Source organism: Ambystoma mexicanum, chromosome 2p (genome assembly GCF_040938575.1).
Source record: "Ambystoma mexicanum isolate Mex_15411 chromosome 2p, UKY_AmexF1_1, whole genome shotgun sequence".
NCBI lineage: Eukaryota > Metazoa > Chordata > Amphibia > Caudata > Ambystomatidae > Ambystoma > Ambystoma mexicanum.
In genome coordinates this window covers 1190040061-1190053064 of record NC_090923.1, presented here as the reverse complement: position 1 = coordinate 1190053064, position 13004 = coordinate 1190040061, and the positions used below count along the sequence as shown (strand labels likewise).

The following is a 13004-nucleotide window of genomic DNA, read 5'->3' as shown; positions in this document are numbered from 1 at the left end:
GTCACCTCGTCCCTTTGGGGTGGGGGTTTGACATATTGGGAAATAATTGCACAGCTGGCTGAAATGGACAGATGCCCATTTCAAAATGATGAGCTGGAAAACCCTGGCTGCACATGTTTACAGTAAAATGGATTCATTACGTATAGTTTAATGTTTTACAATGGAAAGGTGCAGCTGAACACAGTAACTCATGGGCAGGCATGTACTGCCGCGCCAAAACATCCGAGCGCCAAAACGGCCCGTCGCTGAACTGGCCGTGCCAAACTGGTCGCGGCAAATCGGGCCTGCGCCGAACCGGTGGCACCGAAACGGGGTGTACCGGTCACCCTCTCTTTGATTCTCAGTTTATGGTCACTGGCTGCCCTCTTGTGGAGGTACCAGAAAAAAAGCGTTATTCTATTTAATTTTCCAGTTTTCACTTTTTTTTAAAAATGTTATTTGGTTTTGGGGATTTACACTGTCCCCAGCATGCAAAATGGCTCAATTCAGGGCACTCAAACAATGCACAAAGTGCAGCTTTAAAAGAACAACACATCAAAGTAATGCAACAGGTATACCTAGATCAAATGTATCGTAAAAAAACAAAGAAAAAAATAAAAATCGCCGATAAAAAAACAACCCATTAAATCAGCGAGTGCAGAATCAGTGAATTTAAGAAAGGCCGTTCAGAGCATGGCTTGGGGTGTTTTCCTAACTGGAATATGTGCAAAGAGAAGTCGGCGAGCAGGGCATGACTGGTCCACGGCGGCCCTAGAAAAGGCGCGAGAAAAGGTCTCTGATCCATGAAAGCAGCAACCCTTAAGTCACTGGTAGTCAAGCTTCTAAGCCACCTTAAACCTCTGGATATTTGCAACATGTCTACTAGATACCCACGGGCACCAGCGGGCACTGCCCTGTGGCCAAGACACATGATTTCCATTTGGCTGCTCCTGTCAGTTTGTTCCATGTGCGATACGGGGATTCTTTGCACCGCGCCTCAGAGGGGGTTTTGAGCCACATAGGGCATCGTTCCCTAAAATGGACGCACACTGTTATGTCTGGATCGCAACAAAAAAACAACGAGGGTAATATGAAGGCGGATATGGAGAGTACGATATGGATATTTCTTTTCTTTATTCTTCTTTCCCCTTTGTGCCCTCGCCCCCCCCCACCCTCGCTCCACTCCACGTCCCTTTGTCATCACTTCCTTTTCTTCTCCTCACAATAACATAGAAAGAGGACATTCCACGCAACCCAGTGAGAAGTATCAGGCCTCCGAAAATGTTGTAGTTGAGGCTAGGGTGGCCAACTTTGTGACATGCTTTTGCGGGACACAAGGCGGTGATGATGTCACGGCGTCATTCACCAGGCAGAATCAAGGCAGAATCAATGCATGGCCTGCAGGCCTGTCTCGTCGGCAGCTGCGTGTGCAATGCAATGCAATAGGACTCTTATATAGGCTATGTCACAGATTCGCTGCCACTTGCCAGCCACTGTTATTCCGTTTGCCAGGAAATGCGGGCAGGGGGGTCATATACATACATTTCCCGCAAATGGGAATAACAGTGGCTGGCAAGTGGCAGCTAGTCTGTGAGACAGCGCCCTGCAGTGGCCGGCCCCAGCATGCCTAATTGTGACTCCTGACTTTCTCTGTTCGATCACAAATTGTGCTCAAACAGAGCACGGTGGGACAACCCGCGTCCCGCAGAGCCACTGAGCAAACTGCGGGACAGAGTGCCTAATTACGGGTCAATCCCACTAAATACGGGACAGTTGGCCACCCTAGTTGGGGCATGCGCGCTTGCAGGGAAAAAGGCGGGTCCCCGTGTGGTTGGCGGTGCTCAAGCATTATACCTTCGGCATAGGTCACGTAGGTTTGACAACATCATCCTGAAGCTGATGCAGCTGCCTTGACTTCCACTGGAGGCACACGTCCCTTTTCAAACACTAGATCCCTCGAGACCACGGGGCCTCCTTGGCTCACGGGCCTTTTCCAAGCAGCAAGGAAAACAGAGCTCTATATAAAGCATTAGCACCCAGGGCGGGGTGTGTAGCCAATCAGGTTTCACAGATTGCAGGCTGAAACCTGTAATCTCAACCCACGTTCCATGGAACCCACAGGCTGCCTCCGCAGCCTCGGGCAGTCATCTTCCCCCACCCACCCTCCCTCACATAACTATTATTATTATTTTTCTAAATCCCAACCCCTCTCCCCACTTACCTGACTGTTGGTGCAACAGCTTCCCTTTTCCAGCCACCATGGTCATAGAAGAGGGATTCCGCATGGAGCACTGCCTTCTATAACCATGGTGGCCATTTTGGTAAAGTATTTTCCGCGTGCGTCCCGTTGAATGATGGAAAATACTTTATTTTAACACCACGGGCTACCAAAGCGATAACCTGGGGTGCTAATGGTGTCAACTCTCCCGATAACTTGGGCTGCCAGCCCGTTACCCCCTCCCCCATCCCAGCCCTTGGAAAAGAGGAAATAAGTATCTGCCACCAGTATTATGGAAAGCTGAGCATAGGGCTCTAGACCAGCAATACAAGAGGCACATGAGGTAAGGGAGATTTATGGTAATGACCCCCAATGGCATGGTGGTTGGTTCACCAGTTACCCCGCAACTGCCACACCCCAAAAAATACATTCTACAAAATGCTGACTGGAGTCTGAAATCCAGCCATCACTCTATGGTACAACACTCAGCTCCCGGGGGGAACAGGGAAGCAAGGAGGGGGGGAGGCACAGGGAAGAAAAAAGAGTGGACACAGTGGAAAGGAGGGCAAGGAAAAGGTATGGATACAAACAAATGAAAGAACAGAACTCAGTGTAGATTGTCTTTCTGCAAGTTGGAGGTACGGGTTCTCCAAATATCTGTATAGTCGATAAAGTCTTTCGGCACATTTGTTGTAAGAGTTCTCCTTCGAAAGAAGCGAGCATGGTCCTCCTCCGGGTAGTCTTTTGGGTGTCTTACTGTGGAGCATAGGATTCACCGGAACTGCCCTGAAATACAGGTAGATCTTCAGTCTACCCGGATTTACGGAAATCAGGGGTCCTGACTCAGACAACATTGCTCATGCACCATTTATTGCCACCATCCAAGAACACATTGCCCTTGCTAGTTGCAGTGACTTGTTATGGGGACCAGAGCAGAGGAAGCTCTTTGGTAAACTGTGAGGCTCCTTCACCCTAACCAAGCTCCCAATCATGATGTGAGATGCGCCCTGACCCAGTTCCAAATCAGGATGTGAATTGGTTTAAAAGCTTTTTAGCAGTTGTAGTATCATTTGTAGGCCTTTTCCGCGAGCCTGACTTTCTTGAGCCCCAATCCCATGTCTACCCTTTCAATCCACCAATGTCCTCATAGGAAGGTTCAATGCCGGTAACTAAGTGAAGCTTTAGTCTAAAAGCATTGAGAGCTTCTCTGAGCACCTCCCTCCGAATGAGAAGGCTTGCGATGGCGAGTTGGATATCCCTTCAACAAAACGGATAATTCGTTCGACAAGGCTGTTGCCTGCTGCGTGGTACAGGGCCGTTCTGCGAAGATTGACATGGTGGTTTTTCAAGAACAGCTGCATCTCATTCGGCAAACTGCACCGGGTTATCAGTTACTATTTCTTCGGGTATTCCTTCTTTGATAAACATGGTACCTAGAAATTGAATTGGATAACATCTCTTTGAACCACGCCTCATTCCACCTACTGCTGCAGTCCATTAAAACAAAAATGAATATGTTGTTCATGGTCTACAGTCTCAACAGGGCCAACGATGTCCATTGCTAGTTTTTTCCGTATCATGCGGGGACCTTAAATGAGTGCAAGAGGTGTCGCCTTGAGGTTTTCTTGTCTTGCCACTCATCTCACACGTGTGGCATTATTATTTCACAAGGTTTTCCACCCTAACCAACATTACAGGGCACCAGTACTTTTCCCTGATGCAATGCTCAGTCCTATTGCTACCCACATGTCCCTCATGGTCCAGTTGCATAATTTTCAGGTGCAAGGATATTAGATAGATGAGGCAGTCATCACATAAGACGCACCCAGAATCTTCTGAAATCTGTAGGAGAACTTGAACATAAGCTGGAAGATCACGTGCTACAGTGCTCCACCCTACTCTGAGGCCCCTTTGCAGCATGATGGCCTCTGGGTCATCCTTGCTGGCTTCCGGCCATTCTGTTTTGGCAACTCCTGGACGTATAGTAGCTATTACGAACCCCTGGTTGCATTCCGTCTGTCCTCAAGCCTTCTGACGTATCCAAAGTGAAGTCAGTTGGCAACCTCGACGGGCAATCTGCAACAATCTTCTATTTGTCAGGAATGTCCACTACTTTGGCTTGGTACATCATGACTTCTACCATCCTGTGGAAAATTCTGGGGGAAGCTTTGTGCTGAAAATGTGTACAAGTGGCTTGTGGCCAGTTCTGACAGTGGTAGGCAGGCCCCAAGGTAGGGACTTGAAATCTTTTAGGGCCCAGAGACCTCATTTCTATGGTGGAATAGCCCAGCTTGGGTTCCTTGAGTGTCCTGGAAGTGAAAGCATTGGTAACTTCTCTTCCATCATGGATTGATTTAAAATGGCTGAAAGAGCTTTGCAGAAAGCATCGACACTGATCACAGTTAGGGAGGTTGGTTTTAACATTTTAAGTGCAGTGTCGAAGTTAATATCAGCCCTCGCTTTCTTGGATTCCCTTTGTAACTCAGACCATTTGAACTGAGTGTTCTTTTTCAAGACCGGCATAGATAGATTCTTTTCTGCAAATTCCTCACATACTTAGCACAGTTTTTAGTTAAAAGGATCTTAAGTGACCCTTGTCTGCAGGACCCACTATGGTCGATCATGGTCCATGGTATGACTCAAGGAGTCTACCTTCCTAATTCCTATATGCCTTTTCGCTACCTTGAGCATTAGCCCCTTCCTTTTGATGGTATTTCAACTCCACAAAGCACTGCTTTCAGGAAAAGAAGTAGTATCTTTCCAAGACTATGCTGGGTTTATTTCCTAAATGTTTTTGAGGTTTGGTAATAGTGTGATGAATCAACTTCCGGGGCACCAGTGGTCCATGGATGAGTATCGGTTTCTAAACCATCAATCTGCCCCACACCTCTAGTACACCAGAAGGGATCTGAACAGATTGGAAACACAAGAAAATTATAAACCTCCTTGCCCAATTTTAGTAACGTGGATGGAACGGCAGGCTTATCTCCGCAAGATTGTGGATCGTTGGTTAGTTGCAACAGAATGAAAATACAATTATTACCCAATGATAAAAGGGACTGTCCAGTCAAGGTTGTATACAAACATCTACTTTGTTATTATTCAACAGATAGCTTTAGCAAACTACAAAATACAACCCACCCTGTAAAAGAATGCAGAGGACAGACAGTTTCAAGAAGGAAAGAGGATTCACTCTGGATACTGACAGGAGGGTAGTTGGTAAAGTAATTAATCGCAATAGTTCAAGTATACTTAGTTTCAGCACAAAGGGAGCAATGGGTCATAAAATATCAAGAGGGGCCTTCGGTAAGGACCAGAGGGACAGAACCACAATGTACCTTGTGCTTGTAGAAGTTCTTGGTGCTCAACATGGTTGAGTCAGTTTCAGGGTGCTTTGCAGCTTCTGCGACAGAGTTCAAGACGGGAGACAGCTGCGGGTCAGCAGAAGGCAGTTTGGCGAGCGAGGCTGGACAGACAGCTGCAGGCTGGCCTACATGGTGGCTCGGGGTCAGGAATCATTGTCTCAGTGCTGGTTGGTGGATCTGAAGCACTGGTCGAGGCCTCTCGAATTATATTAGCGGCTGCGGCGTGACAACAGTCAGCGGTGCAGTCGGTTGCCGCTCGAGGGGCTCTACTGGCTTGGAAATTTCCTTTAATGCGGACACTGGTTGATGCTTGTCGATGCACTCCTCCTAGCTTCTTCACTGGGCCTTTGTCGTCCTTTAAGGAGGACGTCCCAAAGCTGAGGAAAATGTTGCAGGCAACTGCCTTGTCCTTGGTTTGGTTCAGAGATTCTCTGACATTTCCCAGCTAGGAAGCTTGCTGCAGAGCCTAGCAGGGCACGCTGTGCTGGCTGGGTACCGGTTCTGGAGCTGCTGGAGGGTCATCTGGATTAAAAATCTCCCTCTGTTCCCTGGGAGATGTTTAGGGGAGGAATCTTGCTTCCCTCTTTGGAGATCCTGGCCTTCCTTCACTGGCGGAAGCTGTAAGGCAGACTGTACCTTCAGCCAGTGTCCAAATGAGTTCTTGTTACTCATTCAATTTCATTAAAAATGTCAAAAAAGGCCAGGCGAGCGCACACCCACTGTGCGGATGGTCGAATTCCTCACAAATAGCGTTGTTGTATATCCCAATGTTTCAACTGGCTGATGTATCACCACTTCCATCTGCAGTGCCTGGTTCTAGTGGGTTTCTGAAGACAAGCACTCCTTCAGTGCCCAGGCAATTGAGAAGGGTGGCCTTCAGGTCATTGTTACATTTTCGGCTGACGATGGCTCAAAGATAAACCTGGATCAAGTCCACTCTCCGGTCCCAAGGAATTGCTGGGTCCCCAGGCAACGCCAAGAAGGCAAAGGGTGCAGGAATCTTCTGCATAGTCATTGTAGGGAATTCTGCAGCCCTGGTGATTCTTCAGGGTCAGACCAGCTGGGGACACTGGAGGTTCTGGTGGTGTGGGCTGTGGCAGGATGTCCCATTATCTACTAGGGAATTCGATTACCTGTTCCACTGGTTTGTGCGCTGTCTTTTTGTGCTCATTTTATTGAGATGGAGTACAATGCTATGAGTCCTACTTGTCAGGACAATGTTAGTTAATACAGTTCCTTTATGCAGGTGGTGTGGGTCTTTGTTGGGGCGCTGCAGGTTGATACAGTTTGTTAATGTTCCTCTGTGCCATTTCAAGAAAGATTGTGTGACAATGTCAGCAAGTCCCAGTATGCTTGCCTGATCTTTCACAAATGTGGACACCACCATCTACTTACTCAGGTATCCACTCAAGTAGCCATTCACTTAATCTGATGCTTAATCACTCTCTATGATCTGTGACACTTACCTAGATGCTCCCTTTTGCATTCACTCACTCGGGCAGTGACTGTCTCAGACACAAAGATGCTCAACAATTCCTTCATGCACAGTCATTCACTCTTTCTCTAATTCTAAACTGCCACATACACTCCCTTGGCCAGACATTCAGTCACCCTGAAAGGCATTCAGTCGTTAATTCTCTCAGTCACTCACTTAGCCATTCCTTTGTTGGAAATTCTAACCAAAACTCACTCCCCTTACTAGTCATTCACTCCAGAATTCATCCACACACGCACATAAACACATATTAACTCACTCAGCAATTCCCAACTAAGCCATGTGCACACTCACATATGAACTCACTCACACCATCATTGGCAGAGTTACTTGCTCTTTGGCCTGTTCCTTTGGTTTTGCTCATGTGCCTTTTGTGTTTGTTGGTGCAGTCCTGTCTGTGTCCCTGCCAAACCCCTGCCTGACTATGGCCCTTACCCAACTGGCCACTGTTCCCCGTGCCGTCGCACCCCCCAGCAACTTGCACCCTCGCCTGCCCTATTCCCTACCTGCTTGCACTCCTGCTCACCCGTGACCCCCATGTACCAGCATCCTTCTCCCAACCACCTGCGCCCCACTTCTTGCTGTCCTTCCAAGCTCCCCTGCATTTGCTTGCTTTGCTGAGCTACCCCTTGTGTCTTTGGCAGGTGAACCCCAACAGCATCGCTGCCAAGGATGGCCGGATCAGAGAGGGAGACCGCATCCTGCAGGTACGGAGCCCGCCGGGACCACGTGCATTGCCTGGGCGAGCTGTGCCCAATGTATGCCATTTCTGGAGCTATTACGAAGGATATAAAATTGTCATGTCTGTGCAGTCTATGTAGTACATGTCTGGATACACAATCAAGTGCACATGCTATTAACCGGGGCACACTATGCAGCAAATATGCCCGGCTTGTACATACCTGGGCTTCCTGTGGAAAGGGCAGGGTGCATTATGGGAGCCCAGATAATGGTATGTGGAATCCTTATGCAAAGGGCATGTGCCACCTCTGGGTTTGCTGCCCAGTTCAAGAAGAAACTGCAGGCCTAGTTGTTTAGCTAGGGTTGCTTAGGCGAGTTATATATTGAGCCTTCTGACCGGAAGCCCCGCGTGTATGTTTGTTTGTTTATTATTTGTATGGCGCACCAAACCCAAAGGTAACTGGGCGCAAGCAGTACAAGTAGGCTTTAAGCTTAGATTACAGAGGTTAACAGTCATAATATTACGGGTACAGTGTTAGAGATATATACAATTACAGCTTTTGCAGTGAGTGACAGTCGCTAACAGTCACAGTGATTACAGGGTACAGTGTTGGAAGTGTTTACAGTTGCAAGATTCATGGGTAACAGGTAATGTACGGGGAGCAAGCAATAAGATAAATAAATAAAGTCATCAGTATAAGTGGGCATTAGGATAGATCCAATAGCATGTGCTTAGATTAGCATGTTATTTTGCATGTATGTTCGTGGTTAGGTGTCTATCCTTCTGTTTCATTGTGCGCCCATATGCCCTCCGTCCTCGGGTGCGCGTTACAAATTAAATAGCACAACCAGCATGCTACGTAGGAGTACAATCTATCTATTTTTTGTAATTGTTTTTTGTGGTTTTACATATCACTTCCGCTGCCTGGTGGCTGTTTCAGGCCTGGGGAAGCATTGTACAGGGAACTGAGCACAGGGGCGTGGGAGGTTGGGGGAGGGAAATGAAGGTACCTTGTGTTGGTCAGTCCATATGAGTAAGAGTTCGACAGGATCCAGACTCCGAGTTTTCCAGAAGGGTGGTTTTTCAGTCCAATCCAGGACTTACTGAAATGGGTTGAAAGATCCCCTGCTGCCTGCTCTACCCACCCCAGTGCCTCTGCTACCCCGGCATCCCACCTGGGGTGTGACTCCTTTGTGCAGCGCCCTGTTGCCTCCCAGCTGGATCCGCACTTTATAGATCCCACGCATGCATCCATAGCTGAAACCGCCTGCTCAAACCCCTGTGCTCAATCCCGCTTTCGTTCTTTCCAGCTCCTTGCCCCTCTTCACTGGAACATGCTCCCTCTGTCTCTTCGCTCTATCACTTCCTACCCTCTGTTCCATTCCTCTTAAAAAACTCACCTGTTTCCGTCCTCTGATTGAGTGATGCTGGCTGTATATGAACGCTGATTTGCATTTCTGATTTTATGTACTGTTGATCGTCCTATGCAAAGCGCTTTGGACAAGGGCACCATATAAAGCACAATAAAAATACAAAATACAAATACAAGCGCAGGGCTAGAGAGTTCTACGCGGTAGAACACTGTGAGTGCGGAATTCTGCTCCAAAACATTTAGACCTGTTAGCCAACCACAGACATCTGGTTGGTGGGTATATGAGCATGGCTCCCATTAGGCACTCAGGTGTGTGTGTGGCCATGGCAAGCTTTTTGCGAACAAGGCAGAGGCTATTGGATCCAGCGTCCTCCCTGACGGCCTGCTGTGCAGTGACACTAGGGCAAACGCGATGTGGTCAGCCATCTTCAAGTCCATGATGAGGCAGGCCCGATCCTTTTGAACTCTTTGGAGCCATTGTTTTGGATGGGATAGGAACCAACCTATGTTAGAACAAGTGATGCCGAAACGGCAGCAGTCGTAGAATCTCTTGGAGCAGATCTAGGTGGAGGTTGCAGACGCCATTAGATGGCTGCGGGGTTGTTCCATGGCGGGGTCCGGTTGAGCAGGAGTGACACTTGGCTGCTTTTCATCAAGTGAAATGATTTCAATATTGGAACCTGCTTTCTGGCACAACCACTCCTGTGATATCCGTTGTATATTTATGAGAAATTCCATGATTTCCTGCTCGGGGAGTTGGATACTCTGTGCTACACCATGATACTCGATGAAGTGGCCCGTGCATAGTACCCTTTACTAGCGATAAGCCCACTCTGGCACCTTATGGTTCAGGATCTTGTTGGTGATCACTTACTCTTGGTATCGAAAATCCTTGGGGGACTGAGATCAAGCAGTGCCCCAACCCACCCCCTTCCGGCACAGAGCAGAACTTGGTGTCCTTTGCACATGAGATGGGAAGTGACCCATGATCTCTGGTTCAAAATGCTCAACTAATCCTTTATGCACAGAAGGCTTCGCTGCAAATATCACATGTGTGGGGAAATGCTTCCACCACGCCACCAAAACTGGATCTATCATAGTCTGTTTCCCTTTCCAGGGTCGCGTGAGCAGATCCACGGCTTCACTAGGGAGGGAAAAGCCGCCCGATCAGCCAAAAGGGGTCCTCCAGGAACAGAAGGGGCCCGCCGATGAGCCATGTTCTCTGAATGGCGGTTTCTCAAGCCGTCATTCAGAGAACAGGCAGAGAGAACCATTGTGAGTCCAGGCAACAGAGTCGATCCACAGCAAAGCGAGAAACTTAGAAAAGTCTCCCTGCAGCCCAGAACCCGGTTAGAAGGTTTCCAAACATTCAACAGTGACCGGTGACCGGTACACATGGTGTGACCGAGAGGGAGGTCGAAAGAAACCGGCAGCAGCAAAGGTTGCCAAGTGCATAACCGTGGTTCCCAAGTGCATAACCGTGGTTCCCAAGTGCATAACCGCGGTCTCTAAGTGCATAACCCTGCCAATGGAACATTGTGAGAAAGAGGGAGCACCTGCGGTGCATCCTGGGACCAGGGGTGAAAGTTCCCAAGCAGGACAAGATAAAGCGCTCGCTGGACCTGCTGATGCAAGTGGCAAAGAGAACCAGACCGTAAAACTGCAAGAGAGAAAACATAAAAGTCTTTTCTAAATCGAATGTCCATGTCAAGCGTTCTTCTCTTGCATGAAAACGCCACACGCGTCACAAACAGCTACAGTGGTCTAAGTTCCATTCTGGTGTGGGGAGCAGGGTGAGAATCACTGAGGGGACCTTGCTCCTGGGTTTCCCTGTCAGGATCAGATGTGCTCCCGCCTGGCTACCGGGAGGTGGGGCCATCTCCTCGGTGGTAGCGGCTCGCTCCACCCCAGAAATGCTGCCCAGAACTCATGTGGCGTTATTGCACCACTCCTGAGGTGAGTGTGGGCACCGATGGACTGCCAAGGCTTGCCTGCCTGAGGACCTAATCACTTTCAGCATAGGATGGTATCAGCATTGATAGGCGACGTTAGGTCTGCTCTGCAACCTCGGCCAGTCCTGGTTCATGTCAGGCCATCAGAATCCCCCCATGATCAACTGGTTCCAGTGGTTTTGACTTTAGTCCAGGTGCACTCTGTTATTCTAGCCATGGTCGCCTACTGGGTGAGTTCTGCACTGTTCCAGGACAGAGTAAGATGGTTGACTTAACAAAGCAGCCGGGACCAGACTGTCCCATAAAGACTAATTTCCAACTTAGAGCTAAGAGGGCAAGAGCTAAGGACGCCCAATTTGGTCTCTGCCTCATGAGGCCTCCTCGCGACTTGCTGGCACTTTTCTCTGAAGAACAGGAATCCAGCCATGCTGGTATGATTGGCACTGCTGTGAAACCAGTAATGGGGAAAAGGTACCAGGAAACATGGGACTGGGAGTAGCCATGATGGTTGGCTTGCAGCTTTTAAATGCCAAGGGAGTGACTATGTTCTAGGTCTTTAAGAGAATCCTGCCTCATATCAAAGGACCTGGCCATTGTGCTTTGCACTTCTACCATCGGGAATTGGAGGCTCCTGTTGGGATTGGTAATACGTGGACTTCAGCTGCTTTCTCTTACAGGCCAAGTATGCATTGGTCAGCAGGGTCTATTTGCTGCTGGGGGGGGTGCGGGGGTGTAGATTAGATGAACCCCCAGTGGTCTTTTGGTCCAAGCTCCACATTCTAGCTGCCCTTCCCTGGGTTACTGAGTCAGACGCGCAGCTGCTCTCCAGGTCAGTGGCCGCTTCTGGGCGTAGACCCTTCCTTCCTGTAAAACAGGGAAGGCAGAACGAGCCGCTCTTTCCGATACATCCATAATGGCTGAGGTTGGAGCATCTGTCCATGCACATCTGTCGAGGGGCCTGATGGCAGTGCCACTAGTGTGTACCTCTTAGAGAATTCTCATCCATGTTAGTGGTATTGGGGCTTGCCACCAACAGGAGACCTGGCCTCCCAGCTGCAAAGGGCTCTTACCTACTTGTGGCCTGGGGCAGGCTGGAGATGCAGGCCCCATTGAAGTTGCTGACTGTGGGCCATTGCCACAATACTGCAGCCCTTCTACGAGAAAGTCAGCGACACCAGGTCTGCCTTCGCAGTCATTCCAGAGACCTCCTTCATCTTGGGGGCAATAACCCCACTGTCAGGGGGGAGAGAGCAGGAAAACTGAGGATGCACCCCTCAGTGCACAGCGGGGCATGCCTGCCTACAGGCGGCTACCTCTGCCATCCAGAGGAAGCGGTTAATCAGAAAGTATAAGTGTTGGGTAAACAGACACTCTCCTCCTTCCCTCTTTCTTTTTAAGGGCAACATAGACTAAAGCAAATCACGAGTGATGCCCGCTTGTAAAGATCATAAAGCCAGCTGTGGCCAATCCATCCAGGGGCACATGGTGTCCCCATAATAAAGTGTGGGTGAACCCCTTTTGGCTGCAGGGTTTACAGGGATCCCCCTTCAAGGTTCCCAGCAGCATTCGCTGGACTGAGACCCTCCTGCTGGGTCTAGAATTCTGTGTTCGTGAGGTCCTCGATAAGTAATACCTGTGCGCCCTCCGTGGTAACCATATCACCACCCTACGTGAGGCTTCCCCCAGCCCCCATCTGTAGAACTGCACCAACCCCCAGTGACTGGGAGCAGAGACTCTGGCACTGGCTCCTCTCTCAACAATGGGGAGACTGATTGTCCCGGGAGGATAGCTCAGCGGCAACGTATTTGCCTTGGAAGCAAGACGATGCTAGCAACACAGGTTCGATTCCGGGTCGCGCTTAGAACCCTCTGGGTATTTAAGCACATTATAAATACGCAACTAAGACAACAAAAAATTATGCAACAAAACAAAAAAAACAAT

The 13004-nt window shown here is 49.0% G+C and overlaps 1 protein-coding gene across 7 annotated transcripts in view; it reads left to right on the top strand.

Annotated features, from left to right (window-relative positions):
• PDZD4 (PDZ domain containing 4) overlaps positions 1–13004 on the top strand; it is a 737510-nt gene that overhangs the window by 595707 nt on the left and 128799 nt on the right. For 4 of the 7 annotated variants that reach the window (XM_069645391.1, XM_069645387.1, XM_069645386.1 and 1 more), the window contains exon 5: positions 7702–7764. The exons of the other annotated variants lie outside the window; for them this stretch is intronic. In XM_069645391.1, coding sequence (XP_069501492.1) covers positions 7702–7764 — 63 coding nt within the window. The remainder of the gene's footprint in view (positions 1–7701; positions 7765–13004) is intronic. 7 annotated transcript variants of the gene reach the window in all.